This window comes from Macrotis lagotis, chromosome 8 (genome assembly GCF_037893015.1).
Source record: "Macrotis lagotis isolate mMagLag1 chromosome 8, bilby.v1.9.chrom.fasta, whole genome shotgun sequence".
Lineage (NCBI taxonomy): Eukaryota > Metazoa > Chordata > Mammalia > Peramelemorphia > Peramelidae > Macrotis > Macrotis lagotis.
This window is the reverse complement of record NC_133665.1, coordinates 101595896-101617368: the sequence shown is the minus strand read 5'-3', so window position 1 is coordinate 101617368 and position 21473 is coordinate 101595896. Positions and strand designations below refer to the sequence as shown.

Below are 21473 nucleotides of genomic sequence, written 5' to 3'. Positions count from 1 at the left end.
TGGAAGGGCAATCATTGTACCTTTGCAGAGTCCTGTTGAAATAATTCTGAAATTTGAGACATGTTGCCCCAAAATCCTTAGCTCAAAGACCCCAGTCTAGATGTTGACAGATCACCATTGTGGGTGGGACTGCCCCTGGTTTACTCTTCCCTGGTTCTTGCCCTCTCTCTCTCCTATTTTCTTTCTTTATTCAAGTCATCTTTGTGCCAAGAATGAACTGTTGGTATCTTGAAGCTCTTCCTTGCTTTGGGGAATTTGAGACAGGGGAATAAAAGCACGGTACTTGGGAATAAGAAAATATGGGTTTGAATCCTGGTTTACTAATTGTGTTGATCCTGAATGGGTCAATTCCTTCCCTTTTTCTGAGCCTCGGTTTCCCACTCTGTAAAATGGGAATGACAAACCTAACACTACCTCCACGAAGAGGGCTGTGAGGAGGAAAGTGCTTGTAAACCTGAAGCACAGGGTCCAGGTAAGTAAAGGCAACTTAATCCATATTTGGTGAATGAGGTTGTTTCTCCAATAGACCAAGAATCATCTCCTTGCTGAGCATGTGTACCTGAGTGGGGTGCTTCCTTTCTCCTCTACTTACCTTGACTCTCTCTACCTTCCTCCTTTCTTCCACAGGTGATCAAAGCTGGGGTGGAGACCACCTGCAAATGTCATGGGGTCTCGGGTTCCTGCACCGTCCGCACTTGTTGGCGCCAGCTCTCCCCATTCCATGAGGTGGGCAAACAGCTGAAGCAGAAGTATGAGGCCTCCCTCAAAGTGGGAAGTACCACCAATGAGGCCACAGGTGAGGCTGGAGACATCCCACCTCCTAGAAGGGCCCTGGGGTCTTCTGGGACCAGCACCGACCCTCTCCCTCGGACCCCTGACCTGGTGCACTTGGACGACTCCCCCAGCTTCTGCCTGGCGAGCCGGTTCTCTCCGGGCACAGCTGGCAGGAAGTGCTACAAGGACAAGAACTGTGAGAGCATGTGCTGTGGGCGAGGCCACAACACGCAGAGTCGAGTGGTGACAAGGCCCTGCCAGTGCCAGGTCCGCTGGTGCTGCTACGTGGAGTGCAAACAATGCACCCAGAGGGAGGAGGTCTACACATGCAAAGACTGACCGCCGGCCCGCCTGGGCTGGTCCACCTGCGGGTCCACCCGCCAGTCCACCTGCCTGTCTTCTCCTCCCATCTGGGGCCGGGCTGGGAAGGGAGAAGACCCTGCTCTGGCCTCCAGACAGACACAGGGTTGGACAGGGGTGGGTCTTGGATTCAGAAGGCAATGATGATGATGTAAGCACTTTTGTGTGTGTGTATGTGTGTGTGTGTGTGTGTGTGTGTGTGTGTGTGTGTGTGTGTGTGTGTGAGTGTGTGGTTGGGTGTGCCTGTGCGCGCAGGGTGCTGGTGGGGTGACCTGTCTGGATTGATCTTCAAGCCCTTCTCTCTCTCTTCCTGCCCTCCCCTCCACACCAACATTTGACTCTGAGACCCCAGCTGCCAACTCAGTCTGAATTCTTTTAACAAGTGTCTCTCTCCACCCCCACCCCGATGCCACTCATTTTCTCCCACCTCTTAACTTACTTAGTATCTTAGTATCCCCCCTAACTACGGGAAGAAGTCTAGGACCTATATGGGACTCCTTCCCCCCTTTCCTATCCTCTCTTCTCCCAGTCTTTCTTTGGTCAGGGCTGAGGGAATAGAGAGAAGAAGAGGAGGGAGTCTGGTGGGTGTCTCCTATTTTCAAGACAGGCTGGAAGTGGGCAGCTAATGGTCCTTATTGAAGCCAGTACTGCCCCAGAAGTCTTGAATGGCAAGGAAACAATTTTTAAGCTGGAAGGGACTTTAGAGTCCAGCCTCAGGAGATGAGGAACTGGACAGTCTCAGTAGTAACTGAACCTGGGCTTGAAAATGGGTCCTAGGGCAAAGACTGGAATAATGTTTGGCTTATATTGGAGAAAAGGAGATTTTTATTTAATGTATGAGAAGGACTTTCCAATGAGGAGCATTGCCCTAATGTGGAATGAACTTTTTGAGTAGGTAGGAAGATATCATTTGATGGAAAGCATCTGGTCACTTGTTGGAGATTTAGGGATTCAAGCTTCATGTTTAGGTTAATCTTGGAGAGAGGCTGTCTGAGCCCCCTTCCAGCTTAAAGGTTTGATGATCCTGTCTTCTGGTTTCTAGGGCTCTTTTCACACTCCCCAGTTCTCCCTGTAGTTCCTCACCAAAGGGGTGATGGAATGGGGAGAACTTCAGAATCCCAAAGAGACAGGAATCCAGAGGAGGAAGGCTCATGACTTGCCCAACTGGTTCCCTAAGTCCCCTCTCCTTTCTTAGCACTATCACTGACTTTGGAAAGCAAGACCACTAGAAGGCTGTCTTTGGAGTCTTTGTCTGATTCAGGGAATTGGATGCTTGACCCCTATTCCTTCCCTACTCTTGTCTTAACAAGGGATTGAGTTAATTGGATTTTCCTTTCCCTTCTTTTTTTTTAGAATGACACCAGGCACTTCTCTTCTAGTTAGAGCAAATGTCAGTGATTATTTTTTGTTGTCATTTGTTGTTATTATTATTAATATTATTATTAATTATTATTCCCTACCCCATGCGCATCTTGTCTCTCATATGCGCACATTTCCTACTTCTGAGGAGGTAAGCAGAGTGGGGGCAATAAGACCCTGACTTCTGGATAAGGGGATGGTACTTATCTGGTCTTTATCCATTGATGGTCTATCCAAATGGCATACCTGTCCCACTGCCTTCCTCTCCCTTGCTCTACCCACTTCTTCCTCCCTTGATTCTGCTTTGTGTTTGTTATTTTTTTTTCTGGAAACCACTAAATTGAAGAATTTTTTTTCAAATAAAACAAAACAAAAACACATAAAAATACACACACACACAAAGATACAAAAACTGTTCCTGTCCATTCAATAATCTGGGATGGTGAAACCCAGAGCTCTTTCTATCATAGTGGAGAGGGAAACACCATGAGAACTGACTTTTCACTCCCTCACTTAAAAAAAAAATATGCTTCTAAAGCTGTGAAGTGGAATACCCCCTCCCCCCACTAGGAGCCTATTTCCTAGGAGCCTTTGAATGCATTGGGATTCAATGAGACTTCTAGGCTTTTAGCTTTATTCCTCTCTCCTTGGATTTCATGAGTTATTGACCAATGACCCAGGGTTCCAATGTGGATTGAAGACCAGTGATAACCAGGATGACCCTTTGAATTGGTTGTTTTGTTTTTCCCTGATCCTGGAGGATTTGGCTGAATGTGCTTTGGCTGGATTCTTCTGAACTTGACCTTTGAGGGTTGGGAGAACAAGGGCTTGAGGAAGAAGGGGTGCATGAAGGACCTTTGGGTAGGTTAATTCACATGGTAACCCTACTTACTGTTGTGTTTCTACTTCGGGGGTAGGGTTGGGAAGGTGGGAAGAGAAATTCTGGGATGAGATTTTCAAAGAGAGGTGGGGAATGAGAGAAGAAATTCACTTAGGTTAAGATCATATGGAGCAAATCCTATTTCTTTTGGGCAAAAAGGGTGGGGTTGGAGAGACAAAGGACTTGGGCTCTCCTGAGGTTTTTTGGTGGTTTCTTTTTTTGGTGGTGAAAGGATTTGGGGAATGACTTCATGCTGGTGGAGGGGGAGGTGTAAAACACCATCTTATTGGTACAGGATTGGAATAGGATGGAGAAGCAAGGGCTTGGCTGCATTACCAGAGGTAGCCCTCCCTGCTGTCATCAGCTTTCAAGGCAACATATATTTATTGTCACAAACTTTCCTAAAGAAAGTCTGGTTTGAATGTGGTATCATTAGCCCCAGTGGTAAGGGCCTGTCTGTGTGTTTCTCTCTCTGCCATTCTCGCAAATGCAGAAGTCAGTCTACTGGTGTTTGTTGAATATTTCCATATTCCCAGCAAAGCAAAAGACAGTCCCTACCCACAAAGCACTTACAGTCGAAGTGAAGCCCTCTCTCCTAGGGCTAAGAAAAGCAGACAGATACCAGCATGGGACCTGAAGGTTTGGGGGTTGTATTCCCTGAAGATAGATGGTTCTTAGGTCATAGAATTTAGAATTATTCTGCCATGCCTAATTGTGTGTTTTAGAGGAAAAGCATAAAGGAGCTGAATGGGTAATACAATAGCTTGTGACAATGTTTTTATATATAGATATATATATAGATATATATATATATAAATGTATGTATATTTCTCTTTGTGTGTATATGTATGTGTGTGTATATATGTATATATGAGCAATGTGTGTATGTATGTATGTATGTATATATATATAAATATAAAATGTGTGTGTGTATAATTTTTCTTTTTCCAAGCCACGTGTCTGACAGGTGAGAGAGAAGAGCTAGGAGATTATTAGAGAAAAGTACAGAGTCAGGAGCAGGTATGAAGAACTACTGAAAGGAAACTCCTAGTGTCTGAATTCACACACTGAAGCCTGGAGAGTCACTGTATTTAAAAACCAAAACATATTTATGTTAATGTAGATATCTCACTTTCCTGTTATATATTGTAAATAGTAAGGTTTATTCTCCTGTGGTCCAGAAGAAAAAAAAGAAGCAAAAAAATGTTGGAATAAATAGAACAGACTCACCTTGTATACTAACAGGTGGCATATGAATTCTGAGCTCTCCAAAATTGGGGAAATACCAGTCAGGACTTAAAGACAGCATAGAGATCATAGATATAGAGCTGGAACAGACCTTTGAGGTCGATTCTCACCCTTATCCCCCTCCCTACTTATTTTACAGAGGAGGAAACACTGGGACCTACACCTAGGAAGTAACTTGGCCAAGGTCATATGGACTAGACTCACCAGATATCTGGTTCTAAGTAGTCTATTCTTTCTACTTCACCAGTGAGCCTGGGGGAGGGGAGGGGTTATTTGTGAGTTAGGTTTTAGTTTTGCTTGACTTGTCCTCTGTTTACTTAATCTCCAGATACTTGTGAATGGGTATTTTGGGGAAGAAGGTGAGAGTGCAAATAGTCATACTGTTCTGACAAGGGAAGCCAGGTTTGAAGGCTTTTTATTTTTTATTTTTAAAGAAAGCAACCCTTCTCCTCCCCATCACCCACATTCTCCCAGAAATTATTGATAGCTATAACTTTACAAAGAGTTGGGTCTGGGGAAGAGGGTCTTTTTCTCTCATTCTTCCATTCCCCTTTCCCTTTTGAAAGTGTTGGTCTCCACTGAGGTGGAGGGATGGAGCTACTCATGCCCTCAATGACTAGACTGCCCAGTCCAAGGTACAGGGCATCCATTTATTTATGTCTCTAAAGGGAAGGTCTCAAGATGAAGAAAGAGGACTTTTTAAAATCAATTATTACATTTAGCTTTATTTCAAAAATATTAAGAAAATGTAATATTTTTTTAAACAAGGCAAATCAAAAACGTTTGCTGGTTTATTTTATATGAGTGTATTGTGTTTTGTGTGCTTATTGTGCTGTGTTGTTTTACATGTAATGTGTCGAGTGTTTGTTGAGAGTGTTTGTTGTGTTGAATGTTGTTGAGTGTAAGTTGTGTTGAGTGTGTGCTGTATTGTATGTGCATGTATTCAGATTTAAGGGAAGTAGTTCTTTGCCTGTACTCATTATAGGCTATGTATGCTCTTATTTATTGGACTTGTATGCCTGGGATTTCTAGGAGAAAAAAGCACACACACATGTGTGTGTATACGTGAATACTTTGTCATTGTGGTCCTTTATACCCATGCATATCATAGAACTTAAGAGGTAAGTTTTGGTGTTTAAAGTACACTAAAGTTAAATGATTTGCCCAGGGTGACATAACTAGTGTCAGAGAAAGGATCTGAACCCAGGTCTTTTGGATTCTAGGCCTAGCTCTCTATCCACTACACTTTAATGCCTCTGATATATAAGTCTTACCTAAGGAAGGATGACTAGGGTTTTGCCCAAGGGTGTGAAATTTAGAGGCACTGACAGCATTTGCAATTTTTAAGTAATGGGGATAAAAAAGAGCTTAGCACTTAGCAAAAATAATTAGTCTAAACCAGGAACTACCAGATGGTAAGCTGTGTCCCTTGACCCCCTGTACCTACCCACCTACCCAGTACACATAAGGGGCAGTGTCCAACTAGATGCTCTTTCCTCCCCCTTTTTACTGACCATACCTTTCCTATCATTTGTCAGTGTTTGTATTTCTTTCCTTGGATAAAAAAAAGTCCTGGTTAGGGTTCTGTATAGAGAAGGAATCCAAAAGAAGCCTGAAACTTCAATCTTCTCTCCAGAAACCCTCCCAGCCCTGCCAAGAACTAAGAACATGTGTTCTTCCCCACCTCCAGCCAAGTGAAATGGGCCTATAGCTCCAGAAGGGGATTATTTCAAAGTTTTGTGTGTGTGTGTGTGTGTGTGTGTGTGTGTGTGTGTGTGTATGTGTGTGTGTAGTGTATCTGGTGTGTATCTGTGTGTCTGGTCAGTGTGTGGGTATGTGGATGTGTTTGTGTGGATGTGTGTGGTCTTGGTCTCTGTCTACATGTATGTGTCTGGTCTGTGTGACTGTGTGTGTTTCTGATCTCTGTGTGTGTGTTCTCTCCCCTTCCCATCCCTGGAACCAAGAATGATAATGGACAAACAGGGTGTCCCCAGAGGGACCTCCCCTTAGCGACGCGGGCCTCCAGCTTTGACTCAGGAGTCCCATGGGGCTGTTCTTCTCTCCTGGGCCACTTCTGTCTCCTCCCACTATTGAAATGCCTAAGACAGGCCCTTCTGGGGAAGGCTTGCAGAGCTGGGAGGTGGGAGGGGGCCAGGGGCCTCTCAATCCCTCTCCTTTTCTGCTGCTCCTGTGCATTCTCTCAGCTGTCTCTTGATCTCATACTTAGATCAGTGTTTAGATCTGGAAGAGTCCCCACATATCACTGAAGTGGAAGGTATGCTGGAGTTGTCTGAAGCCTTTGGTTTGACTTTCAGCAGTGATTGGGACCTTGGGCAACTGCTTGCTTAGCTACTGGGGCCTCAGTTTCCTCATCTGTAAAATGATAGGGTTAGACTAGATGGTCTCTCAAGCCCCTTCTAGAAGGAGCTTTTCTAGCATAGAGATTATCTCTGATTCTACTCCAATCCTCCCCCTTCCCCCCCCCCCACTTCTTTGTGTCTGTGACCATCTCCCTCTTTCTCTCAAAACTGGAGCTAGATATGAGAAAGATGGCCAAGATGTTGAAGGGTCTGGAAACCCTTATGGTCCAGTGGAAGGTGCTGAAGCTAGTTTTCATTAGGGAAGTTCCTTCTTACAATTAATCAATGCCTCCCCACCCCCACCTGGTCTGGCCAGGCAACCAACCCAGCCCCTTTGTCCCTATCCCCCTCCCAAGCCTGCTCAGAGTATGAAGTTTAGTATTTGCCTTGGACAAGAACAATTGTTGGAGAGGAAGGGAAGCAAAGGGCCTGGACTTGGGGGTTGAAGGGATAGAGTCTTGGGAAAGATGAACACTAACCTATGAAGAAATTATGTATTCTTTTTTGTGTCTTATGAGAGCCTAAATTATTTTTCTCTACCTCATGTGTACAGCTTGTAGGTATAAATCTGATTCTGAGTGACTGTGGAGAATGTATTTAAGTTATTTAACACCTTTGTATAACAAAAACCTGAGAACAAAATGAAAACAATAAATAAATGTATTTTAAATTATAGTTGGTGTCTGCTCTTCACTGCTCAGTTTGGGGAGGGTGAGGAGGGATATGACAAAGAGACAGATATTGGGGATAAAATATTTAATTCAATAGACATTAAAGTATCTCCCATGTACAGAGCTTGAGTTGAATTCTAGAGAAAATATAAAATAGGTCAATAAGGAACCCTTTATGTGATGTTTAAAAAGTTTAAGAGAAGGTGGCTAGAGCACTTGCCCTGGAGTCAAAAGTACCTAAGTTCAAGTCCAGCCTCAAACACTTAACAATTACCTAGCTGTGTGGCCTTGGGTAAGCCACTTCACCCCATTGCCTTGCAAAAACCTAAAAAAAAACATTTAAGAGACAGACTTTCTGGGTAATCATTTTATTACTTATTGACATTTTTAATAAGAAGTCAGTGATATTCTCAAATGCCAAAGACAATCATCATGGCAATGGGCTTACTGCTTGTGTATCTTTAGAAGAGGGGTGTTCCTGAGAGTGGCAATGGACTCTGGTTAACAATTGATGAGAGAATGAATATCATATTGAAAACTAAGAATGACATCAAATCACTCTTGGACAGAACCTTGGACAATCTAGACAAAGGATCTATCTCCACCAAAATTTGCTTAGAGATTTCTTAGATTAGAGACACCTTGTAAGGTTGGATGGAATTGGATAGAGAAGAAAGAGATTGGTTTTGAAATGAGGACAATAAAAAAGGAGGGGGGATTCTAGATCTCCCCAGATCATTGATTATAAATAATCATTTCTCTCACAATCTAGATGAAAGGACAAGACGCAAACATAGATAAACTGTTCCTTTCCTTGACCCAAAGGGTGCTATCCTAACAGCCTATGCTCTAGATTCACCCTAAAGCAAAGTTCTGTCCTTGGGAAACTAAACCCCCTATAGGAGATGATCTAACTTTTCTCACTTTTTTTCATTGTCTCCCACCTACCCTTTAAGATAAATATTTCTGGAACAAAGCTTTAGTTATAACTTATGCGTAAAGTCTACCCTAAAAGGGATTATTTTAAGGACGCTTCTAGAAAAGGAACTCAATGAACAAAGTAGATAGGAGATAGAGGTTTTTATTTTCTCCACAACATAAATACCTAAAATACTAAAGAAGTAAGCATGAAGGAACAAATAATTAAAATATAAAACAACAATTCACCACACTTACATTGTCCCAGGACTTTGTGACATAGTGAACAGATATTCATAATGACCTCAGATCCATACTGTGTGAAAAATTCATTGGCTAGATCTTTTGAACAGCCAGGTTTGGGAGTCCTATATATATCGAAGAAGGGCAAAGTGCTATGTGAGATCACAGGATGCTAGTAATTTTATAGGAGGACAGAATCTTGAAGACCATCTGCTCCATCTATTGGCTAATGGGGAAATGGAAGCCCAGAGATAGGAAAAGACCTGTCCAAGGTCATAGAAATATTAAATAGCAAAGTTAGGGTTAGAACTTGACTTCTCTTTTCAGTCTATCAGGAATATTCTACCTTTCACTGTGCCTCCCTGACAAACCTTCATTAACTCCTTATTCAACATGAAAGAAAATGAATTCTAGTCTTTACCATGCACTTGGTAATAAAATAAATTGATTTTACTCCTCCAAGGGTACATCAACATGTTAATATTCCTTGACTAGAAATCACTTCAGAATTTCTGACACTTCAATAGCACAGTACATTTGCCAAATCTTTTTTTATGTGAGTACCCCATGCCCCCTCTCCCCTGCCTCCCTTTTACCTCTACATCATGCTCTAGTCACTGGGGTTTGCTTGATAACATAGAAAAAGGCTCAGGTTCTGCAGATGGAAGCCTTTCTTCAAACAGAATGCTTATAAAACCATTTTAAAAGCATTTTATCTTCTCTCTTCAAAAATTAATGACTTCAGTAGAAGTCATGAAAAAGTCAAGTAAAGACAGTAAACATTTATTTAATACCTACTATATAACAGAGACTGAGGATTAAAAAGAGAGGCCAAAAAGAATCAGTCAGTGGTCCAGAAACAGTCTAATGAAGAAGACAACATGCAAAAAACTGTACAAACAAGATATATATAAGATAAAATGGAAATACTCTCAGAAGGAAGGAATTTAGGATTAAGCAGGACTGGGAAAGGGTTCTTGTAAATCATAGCACTTTGGTCATACCAATCAAATTACCAAAAAACTATTTTAAAGATATAGAAAAAATATTGACAAAATTCATGCAGAGCAATAAAAAGTAAAGAATATCAAGGGAATTGATGAAAAAAAATGCAAAGAAAGTTAGCCTAGCTGTACCAGATCTAAAACTATATTATAAAGGGGCAGTCACCAAACTGGCCAGTGCTGGCTAAGAAAAAGGGTAATGGACCAGTGGATTAGGATAGGGTCAAAGGAAACAGCAGTAAATGACTATAGTAATCTACTGTTTGATAACCCTGTAGACACTAATGTCTGGGTTAAGTACTCACTATTTAACAAAAATTGCTGAGAAAACTGGAAAATAGTATGGCATAGACCAATATCTCACACCCTATACCAAAATAAGGTAAAAATAGGTACAGGATTTAAACATTAAAGGGTGATACCATAGACCAATTAACAGATCATGAAATACTCTTATCTGCCTAATCTATGGAGAGGGAAGAAAATTTATGACCAAATAAAAAAAAGAAAGCATTATAAATTGAAAAATGGATGATTTTAATAATATTAAATTTAAAAGGTTGTGCACAAATAAAATCAATGCAACGAAGATTGGATGAAAGGTAGAAAACTGGGAAACAATTTTCACAAGGACTCATTTCTAAAATATATAGAGAGCTGAATGAAATTTATAAGATTACAGTCTTCCCCCAGTTGATAAATGGTCAAAGGATATGAACAGACAGTTTTTAGATAAAGAAATTAAAACTATAATCAAATGAAAAAATGCTCCACATCATTATTGATTAAAGAAATGCAAATTAACACAATTCTGAGGTACCACCTCTCACCTACCAGATTGGCTAAGATGACAAAAAAGGAAAATGATCAATGTTGGAGAGAATGTGGGAAAATTGGGACATTAATGCACTGATGGTGTGCTATGAATTGATCCTGCCCATCTGGAGAGCAATCTGGAACTATGCCTAAAAAGCAATAAAAATGATCATTCCATTTTACCCAGCAATACCAATGCCAGGTGAATAACCCAAAGAAATCATAAAAAAACAGGAAAAATCTGACATATACAAAAATATTTATAGCCACTCTTTTTGTATTGGAAAAGAATTGGAAATGAGGGGATGCCCATCAATTGGGAAATAATTGAACAAGTTTTGGTATGTGAATGTTATGATGTGCTATTTTTCTATAGAAATCATGAACAATCAGACTTTAGAGAAGCATGGAGAGACTTGCATGAACTGATGCTTAGTGAAGGGACCAAGGGAACATTATACACATTAACAACACTGTGAGATAATCAACTATGATGGATGCAGCTCTTCTCAGCAGTTCAGAAATCAAGGACAATCTTGAGAGACCTACTATGGACAATGTCATACATACACATCCAGAGAGAAAATTATGGAGTCTGAACTCAGAGCAAAGCATACTATGTTCACTTTTTTAAAACTTCTTTTATGTTTCTTTCTTTGTCATGTTTTTTTTTCTTTCCCTTTAGTTCTAATTTCTCTTTCACAACATAAGTAATATGAAATTATATTAAACATGAATATATATGTACAACTTTTACCAGACTGCTGCCCTAAGGTGGGGGGAGGGAAGGGAGGTGGTAGAAAAATGTGGAATTCATAAATTTGCAAATGGATGAATGTTGAAAAATTACTTTTGCATGTAATTGGAAAAATAAAATAACATTTCAATTGAAAAAACCAAACAACAAAAATGTGAGATTTTGGCTAAGATTTGAAGGAATCTGGGAGGCAGAGATGAAGAAGGGAAGAGTGCCAGGAACAAGGGATACCAATAAAAATGCTTGGAATTGGATAATAGAGCATATTGGTCAAGGAAGAGCAAGGAAGCCAGTGTCACTGGATTACAGAATATGTTGAGGGGCAGGAAATGGTGGGGGGATGTTGGAAGTCTGGGAAGGTAGGAAGGAGCCAGAAGAAGACTTTAAATTACCAACAGAAGATTCCAGGTTGGTCTTGATAGCAATAGGGAGCCAAGAGAGATGTTTGAATGAGGGAGAGATGATATGGTCAGACTTGGACTTTCAGAATGATGGGTTTGACTGATGAATGGAGGAGGATAAGCCAGAGTGAGGAGGCAAGGAGCCAGAATACCTTTTACAACAGGCAGATGGTAAGGAGGTGGGGTTCATTTTAGGTAGAGAGGGTCACCTTGTAAAGGTGAAGGGACAGAAGATCATATGCCTGTGGGTTTCTATAGTTCCATTACAGCTTTTCAAATGTCCCTTGTAAATCTTTTCCACAGGCTAGAATAAATATCCCCAGTAACTTCACTGGTCTGTTTACACCATGCTTTCCTGTGCCTTTGCCCTCCTGCTTGCTCTCCACTGGATATTCTCCAGTTTATTCATATGTTTCTGAGAGGCCTGTGTTCAGGACTGAACACTATCCTGTTGATGGGGTCTGACCAGGACACAGAAGACAATGTGATGATTGCCTTCATCCCTCTGGACCCTGTCCCTCTCCCAATGCAAATGAAAATCACATCCTCTTTTGGCTGACAACTGCAAAGTTGACCTATTTCTGGTAATTTAAATTAAATTTTCATCCACTCTGCTACTGAACCCCAAGGGCCACTTGGTCTTTCCATTGGCTAAACCATCCTCTATGTGCTGTCTCCTCCAATAGGATAGGAACTCCTAGAGAGCAAATTGGTCTTGATTTTTTGGTTTGAATCCTCAGGGTTTAATACCACAGAAAAATGATTTTTCATTCATTCACGTGTATTTTGTCTGCCAGTTAGATGTAATCTCTTCTAGGGGAGGTTACAATCCTTTCTTTGCCTCTTGGTCAGTCCACAGCAAAGCAAAGGGCACATACTAGCAGTCAATAAATATGTTAAATTTATAATTGACCAAAGAGAGTAGATGGTCTCTGAGGTCTCTCTGAAATGACATTCAGTGTTCTCTATACTGGACCTGTGATATTAATGATAGGGAAGTCTGTCTCTCCCTCTCTTTCTGGACACTCCCTTCCTGACTGATTGCTCCCTCTCAGTACCCCTCTGGGGCTTCATTTGGGGCATACCCTCTAACCACAGGGTCCTTAAAGACTGTTTTGGGCTTTATTCTCCTTTCACTTTCTACTTGTTCACTTGGTGGCCTCATCAGCTCCCATGGGTTCAATATGACATCTAAGGATATAGTTCCCATGTCTAGAGCCTAATCTTTCTCCTGAAATCTTCCTCTTTCAGAAGACTTTCCATTATATTACATATCCAAGTTTTTTCCCTTAACAGAATATATGATCCCTTCCTGGTGTATACTTAACATGTAATAAATACTCATTGACCAACAGAGAAGCAACTCCTGGCATCTTGGTCTTAGAAATTCACCTGGGGCTGCCTGCAGGTAAAGTGAATGACCTAGGGTCAAAGAGACAGAGTGGGTCAGAAGCAGGATCTGCAGCCAGGTCTTCCTGACTCAGAGTCCAACTCTCAATCCATTAGGATAAGGCATATTTCTTTAGCAAACATTTAAACTTATGTCAGAAATTATTTTCTGTTGGGTAAAATGAACAGGTTAGACTCCATGGTCTCTGAAGGCTATCTCTGATCCTGAGATCTTAGAAGCCATGTTAAACAATATCAGGAAACTGAGGAGTGGAGAGTTTACATGACTCCCCAAAGTCATTTTTCTAGGAAGATAAGATACAAAAACAGTGGCAGCCTTCTGACAGACAGAAAAATGGTATGGAACATTTAAATATGTATGTATACATATATTCACATGTCTATATACAAATATACATATGCAATGATTCAGAAGAGCCCTTAATAGCTTCTGTCATTTGTCTCTATCCCCAGAACAAGACCTCTGTTTTCCCTCAGGCTGTTTTCAATGTCTGAACTGACCCCCTTCCCCCTCTTTGCCTACTGAATATCTTCTTGTTCAGTCTTTTGCAGTCATGTCTGACTCTTTGTGACCCCATTTGGGGTTTTCTTGTCAAAAATACTGAAGAGGTTTGTCATTTTCTCCTCCAGTTCATTTTTCAGATGAGAAAACTGAGGCAAACAGAGTAAAATGATTTGTCCAGAATCACACAGCTAGTAAATGTCTGAGGTCGGATTTGAACTTAGAAAGATGAATCTTCCTGATTCCAGATCTGGGGCTCTATCCTCTGAACCTCTAGCTTCCCCTACCCACCCTTTAAAGCCTAATTTTAATGACACCTCTTTCAGAAAGCCTTTCTTCACCATTCCTCCTAGGCAAACAAAACATTTAACCTTTCTGGGCTTCAGTTTCCCCATTTATAGACTAAGGGAGATGGACTAGGTAGCTTTAGGAATTTTCTCTAGCTCTAAAATTGTGATTCTGGGAGTCAAGGATAACCTGGCCTCTGCTCTGTCCTTTCCTTCTTTTACCCTCTCCACCGCCTTTCCCTTCATCCCTCCTCTCCCCCCCCCCACCTCCTGCTGCTCACTCTACTCCAACTCCCAGACATGGTGACAGAGCTCCTGCTTCCTTCAGGACAAAGAATGGAGATGGAGATCAGCTTTTCTTTCTTGTTGGTGCCATAGTCAGATTTCCTTTAGGTCCTCTGACTGATTTCCTCAGAATCCACAGAGAAAAGATGAGCTCAGGTGGTCTGATCAGGAGGAACTGGTCAGCCTTTCCACGCTCTCAAGCCCTGGCTAACATCTCCCTCCCCCAACACTCACACAAACACTCTTGTCAGGGAAGCCAGCCCATTCTCATTTTCTAAGAGCAAACTTTCTGGTTTTACAACTTTCTGTTTCCAAAAGCCAGGGCTGTTTGGGCTAGGTTGAAGTTCCTTTATCTGTCCCATGGAGACCCCAGTTCGATTCAGCAAGTTAGGTCCTTGGACTAGAAAGCAGTGACTGGGGCACAAGAATTACCTGCTTGGGTTTGTGAAACACAGGACTGATGAGGCCAAGGTCATGGACAATCAGAGATGACCCTGGGACAGGAATGGTGGGGGGTGGATAGAAGAGCAAAGAGGGAGGAAGGAAAAGAGTGCATCAATCATCCATAGAGGAGTGAGGCCCAGACCAGGAGGCAGGAACCTATCCATCTCCATGCTCCTTCCTCTTCCCTCTAAGGGCCAGTGTTTAGGACCCATAGTGCCATGTTCAGTTCAGGTGAATTCTCCAGATATCGAGGTTAATGAAATCAGTATCAGCCTTCCAAGTCATCAGCAAGGCTTGTGTGTGTGTAATGCTCCAGAGATCTCTTCCTAGGGACTGGTAGAACCTTTTTACCAGGTGAACCAGATCTAAGTCACCTACTTACTAGTTACCTGTCCTGGACTATTTATGATTTCCTAGAGAAAGACCTGTTTCCTTGTCCTGTGAGTACATAGCAGAATGTGCAAGGAAAGTATGGACTTGGGGGGTCTGAAAACACGGGTGTGACTATCACCTTTGTTACTTACTAACTTACCTTGAACTAGTCAATTAACCTTTAAGGCCTCAGTATTCTCTTTTGTTCCTGAGTCTCCTTCTGGGAAAATATGCTTCTCTTATTCCTATCCTCAGAACTGCCTCAAAAAAGGCTCTTTTAGCTTTTGGCAACAAGTACATCTGGGCAGATTGGGTCCCACCATTCTGACTGTATTCTCACAGGCCCTTCTTTGTAAGTAAGTTCGTCAAACGGAGCATTAGACTAGATATTGATTACTTTGGAGAGGTTTTTTCGCTCACAGACAAATATACAAATAATTATTCCTAACCTTGGAAAATTAGCTCAGATAACTATTTAGCTGAAGAAATTTAACTTTAGTAACTTGGAAAGAAAGAAGTGAAAATACACATTTCCTTTCTTTCTCCCTGAGGCCTCATTCTGCCCAGCCCCCATCTGTAGCCCAGTACCTAGCTCCATGACTCAGATGAGGTCCCTTCCCTTCTTTGGGCCTCAATTGCTTCCTCTGGAACATCAGGGGCTTGGATGAGATGCTTTCTAATACCCTTATAAGTCTGATATTCTGTGGTCTCTGTCCTAAAGTGCTCCCTGCCCCAACTCTCATCTCCTTTGTTCTAAGATACCTCCCAGCTCTGATGTTTGTTAAATGGACTGAGGACCTATCCTGCTCTGACATTTTCTGTTCTCTGACAATTCCAGTGCTAAGATTCTGGGATTTCCATGAGTGGAGTGCTTACTAGTGGCCTCCAGGATTCTTCATACCTAACCTTCTCCTGATAAAGCTCCCAGGGCTGATGGGCAGCAGGTGGAGATGAGAATAGAGAGACTGGAAGGGGTACCATGTCCTTTGTAGCTAAACCCAGGGATTAGGGGGTGTATGATTCACACATTCCCTCCTGCTCCCCGGAGGTGTGGATACAGTCACTTTTTCCAAGAGAATCCTTGGCCCAGCCCCAGCCCCAGCTCTAGGCCCACATGCTTCTGTCTATCCCCCCTCCCCTGACCCAGGGCTTCCCTGTTCCCCACCTCTAGGATTCACTACTCAGACTGTGAGATGGTAGGGAGCAGCTGGGGGCTGTCTGAGACAGACACTTCCCTTAGAGAGGCCTCTCCATGGTTCCCTGGGTTTCATCTTTGGGGGACAGTGAGATCTGAAGCTACTTACAACTAAGGGAAGTCACAGCACCTGTTTCAGACAGGGAGTTTTATAGGGACAACATCCACAATCCTTCCTTGAAGCTTCCAGTTTGGATAGGTATATTCCAGGGAAGTTCTCACCTAAACTGTAGGGATGGTGTTTGAGAAGGAATTCCTTAAATCTAAGATGGGAAAAATCTTGAAGCTGTTGGGTTAAAAATTATAATAAACAAAAATCCACTGAAATTGTTTATTTTTCTTCAAAGGATAATCTGAAAAATTCTTCTCCAAATATGGTCTTGAGGCACTGTGAATGGTAAAAGTTCACAGTGGGTGGGACAACCATCAATGGTATCATAAGCCCTAGTGCTGGAAGGCAATTGGAAGTCACCTAAAACAACCTCTTTATTTTACAGATGAGAAAACTGAGACATAGAGAAGGGAAGGTGCTTACCCAAACCCAGACATCAGTGAATTAATAACCATTTTAACTATTATATACCAATCACTTTACTATGGGCTGTTGGATACAAAAGGAAAAAAATGAAAAAAAAAAACCCTGCCCTCAAGGAGCTTACATTCTAGCAGAGTTGGGATTTGCCTCCAAATTCAAAGTTTTCCCATTGAACGCATGTAGTTGACTTCTCAAAAAGAGGTTTGGAAGGGGAAGAGATGATTGATTCTGGACTGAGCAGGGACAGTTCCCCTGAACTTGTCTACTGTCACACAGTTGCTAAATATCTGACCTCAAATTAAAATCCAGACCTCTTGACTGGACCACCTGCTCTTTCCCCATGGTCCTCTTTAGTCCTTCTTAAATAAATAGCACAATATGGCAGGGACTGTTTTGGTCTTTCTCTCCTAGGACCCCAGTACCTAACAAAGTACATTGCATATGCTAGGGGCTTAATAAATACCTCTTGCATTGATTTGTATAGAATTCCCATTTTGCAGATTAGGAAACTAAATTCAAGGGCTGAGATTGGGCCAAGTCACACAGAAAGTTTGTGAGGAGGCTCAGAGTAGAACTAACTTGTCCTTAGACTGACAGTCCCAGGTTCTTGCATTGCCTTAAGATTCAGTTCTATTTAGCTTATAGGATTTTGAACAGTGACCTTGTTATTTTCCATTTTCTCTGGGGGCATTCCTTGCTTACTGCCCTGCTGTGACTTCAGGACCAGTAAAAAAAAATCCATTTAAAATTGCCATGTGATTTTATTGACTGGGAAAATCGTGATGCTTCCTCTCCATGCTTTGACTTGAAGCAGGCTAGTAGAAAATGGGATGGATTTGAAGCCCTGGGATCACAGAGTCTAGGACCTTAGAGGAACTAAGAGTTCAGTCTTCTTTTTTTCATACATGAGGAAATGGAAATGCCAAAAGTGGGAAAAGACTTTATCAAGGTCACAAAAGCAATCAATGACAAAGCCAAGATTCAAATGCAGGTTCCATGACTCCAAGTGTGACTCAAATCCCACCTGCAATATTTCCAAGTTATGGGCCAGTTCTCTGTTACTTCATTTCCCTGAACTGCTCTTTCTCAGTCTCTAAAATGGGAGAGAAACAGTGTGGCAAAATATAAAAGGCTTGGAGATAAGAAGACCTGGATTCAAATCCTTGCCCTATATACTTACTAGGCTATACGACTCTGGGAAAATCATGTAACAGAATCCTCAGTTTCCTCATCTGTAAAATAAAAAAGTTGATTTGATGACTCCTAAGGTCCCCTTTCATCTCAAAATCTATAATTCCATGATACTTGAATGACCAACACCAAAAAAAATTGTTAGAAAAGTATACTCATTATTATCATCATCCCTATTCTTGCAGTGCTTTCACTTACATCATCTTCTGTTTCCTCATGGTGGTGTTGAGGTGACCTGGAGGCTTGAAATCTGGGCTTTCAGAAATAGGATCAGCCCCTCATGGAATGACTTTACATCTGGCTTATTTTGTTTCCCTTGTCCAAGGACCAATCAAGCAGTCAGCAAACAATCAAGCAAATATTTATTAAGCATTTGTAGGTTGAGGATAAAAAGAAAGGTAAAAGAGCTCCTGCCCTTAAGGAGATTACATTCTAATGAGGGAGACAGTAGGTAAAAAACATGTGTATGCAAGATATGTAACTAGAAGATAATGCCAGATGGAAGATACTAATGGGGATGACCTCAAAGTGATGAACTAGAATATGTCACATCTTGAGAAGCAGCAAGACAAATACTTGATATAAGCCCATACCAGTTGCCTAATTGTGGGGTGAGCAAACTTGGGAGGTGGTGAGCTCTCCATCATATCTTTAAAAGGGAAGCTAGATAAACACTCGGGGAAGTTGTAGGGAGGATTCTTGCTCTTGGACCAGAGCTATGTGAACAGCCCACTTCTTTGAGTCTATGACTCAGAGACACTGGGAAAAGGACTGGTGGTCAATCCATACCTTGAGTCAGCTCAGATGTGGATGCCCTGAGACAGTTGGGCCAATAGAAGTTGAGATACCTGTAGAGGGATATCTCAAAGGCAGCAGAGGGGGAGATTGGGATGGGGGGAATGGAGAGCTACTCCTTGACCACTGAGTCCCTCATACAAGAAGGCAGTTGCTTGTGGCAATGGGGGAAGGAAGAAGAGGACTGGGTGGCATGCAGGAAAATATCAGGGGATCATCAAAGTTACCCAGTTGGGAACTGGTACTGAGTCATGAATGGGGGGGGGGGGGAAGCAAAGATCCTAGATTCAAGTTGAGAGGGACTCTGAGATGTTCTAATCCAAGTGTCTATTTTGTATTTGTGAAAACTGATCTCAGAGAGGTTGTGACTTGTTCAAAGGACCTTGAAGTAGATTTGGAGTTTAAATCCAGGTCTTCTGACTCCAAATCCACATCTCTCTTTACCATTCTGTGCTTTCTTCAAAGGCAGTAGGTAAAAAAAAAACATTGAGGAATCTAGATAAGTGAAAGTTTGAGAACGATTGGGAGATGGGTCTCTAAGATTCCTAGATCCATGGCAAATGAACTAAGAGTTTTAGGATCAATTAAGTTTAACACCATCAAGTAAAAAATCAAGTGTAATATTATGGGTACATTGACAGATATACATAGAAAAACATGGCATGAGTCCTGCCCTTAAGGAGCTTATATTTTACTGGTGGGATGGATCTATACACAGCCATCACAAGGCAAGATTAAGAACATTAAGAACTGTCCCAGACTTAAGTCCTCTCAGCATATTTGAGGAGGAAGAGGGCAAGGTTAACTGGGGTCACCAAAAAGGATTTCATGGAGAAGGTGATATCTGAGCTGAACATTTAAAAAGACAAGAATTGTGAGTTAGTCAGGATATGCAGTCTAAACATGGGAGAATGTCTATGAAAATGCAAGGAGGCAGGCTGTAGAATACTGAATTTAGGGAAACAGTTCCCAGTCCAGTTTGTTTAAAATAGAATACAGGAAGTAGAATACTATGAAAGAAAAATGGTATGGTGGGGTGGAGCCAGATTGTGGAAGAAATTAAATCTCAGACTGAAGAGATACTTTATACTAGGGCAATTAGGGATCCACTGACAGTTTATAAGAATGAGAGAGATGCATAGTCACATCTGAGCCTTAACAAGATTATATCTGCAGTTATATGGCAAATGGAATAGAGAAAGAATGAAGGCAGAGGTGGGGAAGAGTTAATACTAGTCTGGGTGAGTATGAGAAGGGTCTAAATGAAGGTAGAGGTCTTGAAAGTGAAGGACGTGAGTGTGAGAGATGTTGTAGAGGTAAAGGGACAGATTGAGACTTGGAAATTGATAGGATAAGGACTAGAGGAAGAATCAAAGATAATTGTGAAGTTATAATCAGAGTGACTGAAACCCTGGGACTTCCAGGCTCTTTGCTAAGTACTGAGTATCCAAAGAATGGCATAAGGATGCCCCTTCCTTTCCTAAAGGAACTCCCAGTCTAATGGGGAAGAGACAATATTCTACCAACTGTACAAGCCCACAGGATATGTAGGAAATAAGGGTAGGCACTAAGGATAAGGGGGATGGGGAAAATCAGGACATAGATGAGGAGGGAGAACATTTCAGGCTCAGAAGACAGTCAATGAAATGCCCAGATTCAGAAGATGGAGTAACCTCATTGGATACCCTCTATCTCCTTCCAACCTATATGCACAGGGTAGTGATAAGAAGACTAGAAAGGTGAAGGAGACAGTTATGAAGTTAGGAAGAACTTTGATTGCTAGAGGATTTTAATCAATAACAACCTAGAGTCTGGATTAGAATTCTAGTTCTTTCACTTAGTTTATTGGTGACTGTGAGCAAGTTATTTCTTTTTGGGTCTCAGTTTTCAGACCTGTGAAATGGAGAATTTGGTCTTGATCTATGAGGTTATTTCCAGCTTTATATTTTATGATCCAATAAACTAAGCAGTTTCCTGGCCAGGACTTAGTGCTGAGTAAGAAGTGGGTCTAGTCTCCCAAGCTTTACTGCCCCCTCCCCTTTTCCTTGATTTCATCCCACCCACCACAGTCAGTACTTTTTTAAAAAATCCAACCTGTTGTATTTCACAGAACACCCACTTTATACGTCTTGACTGTACATTTGAATCAGAGAGTGAAATCTGGTAGTGTGGGGGATGGGAAAGTAGCAAGGCCTTCATCCTCTGCCAATAGCCTATTTTCTTTAGTAGTTTCCCATGACTAAGAGTTGGGCTGCGCTGGGATAGGCCTCTATACCGCAGGTGGGAAAATAAATGAGAGACCCACCGATGCCCTGAGCCGTGGTTTTGGTGCCAACCCACCCAGGAGGGGGAGACTAATCAACTGGATTCCAGTCATTCTGACCCAAAGAAGAGATCAACCAACTTAACTTCAGGAGGATGTTGCTTCAAGGCAGGCAGGTGATTTTGATTTCTTCCTCAAACAAGTTGGAAGCCCAGCCCAAGAAATGGACTTGTTTTATTCACTTGGGTTCTAGTCCTGGATCTGATATGAGATGTGCAGCTCTTCTGAGACAACACTTTTTCCTCTGGGAAAATGGGGGTAGTTTTCCTGGTACAAGTACCCCATCGAAGTTTTTGTTGGCAGAGTTCTTTGGACACTGCAAAGAAGCAAGATGATGGAACTA

At 41.8% G+C, this 21473-nt stretch overlaps 1 protein-coding gene across 1 annotated transcript in view; it reads left to right on the top strand.

Annotated features, from left to right (window-relative positions):
- The window catches only part of WNT9A (Wnt family member 9A), an 85666-nt gene extending 78012 nt beyond the window's left edge, over positions 1 to 7654 (top strand). Inside the window, exon 4 of the mRNA XM_074197772.1 lies at positions 628 to 7654. Coding sequence (XP_074053873.1) covers positions 628 to 1113 — 486 coding nt within the window. The 3' untranslated portion in view covers positions 1114 to 7654. The remainder of the gene's footprint in view (positions 1 to 627) is intronic.
- Positions 7655 to 21473: the final 13819 nt, after the last annotated feature.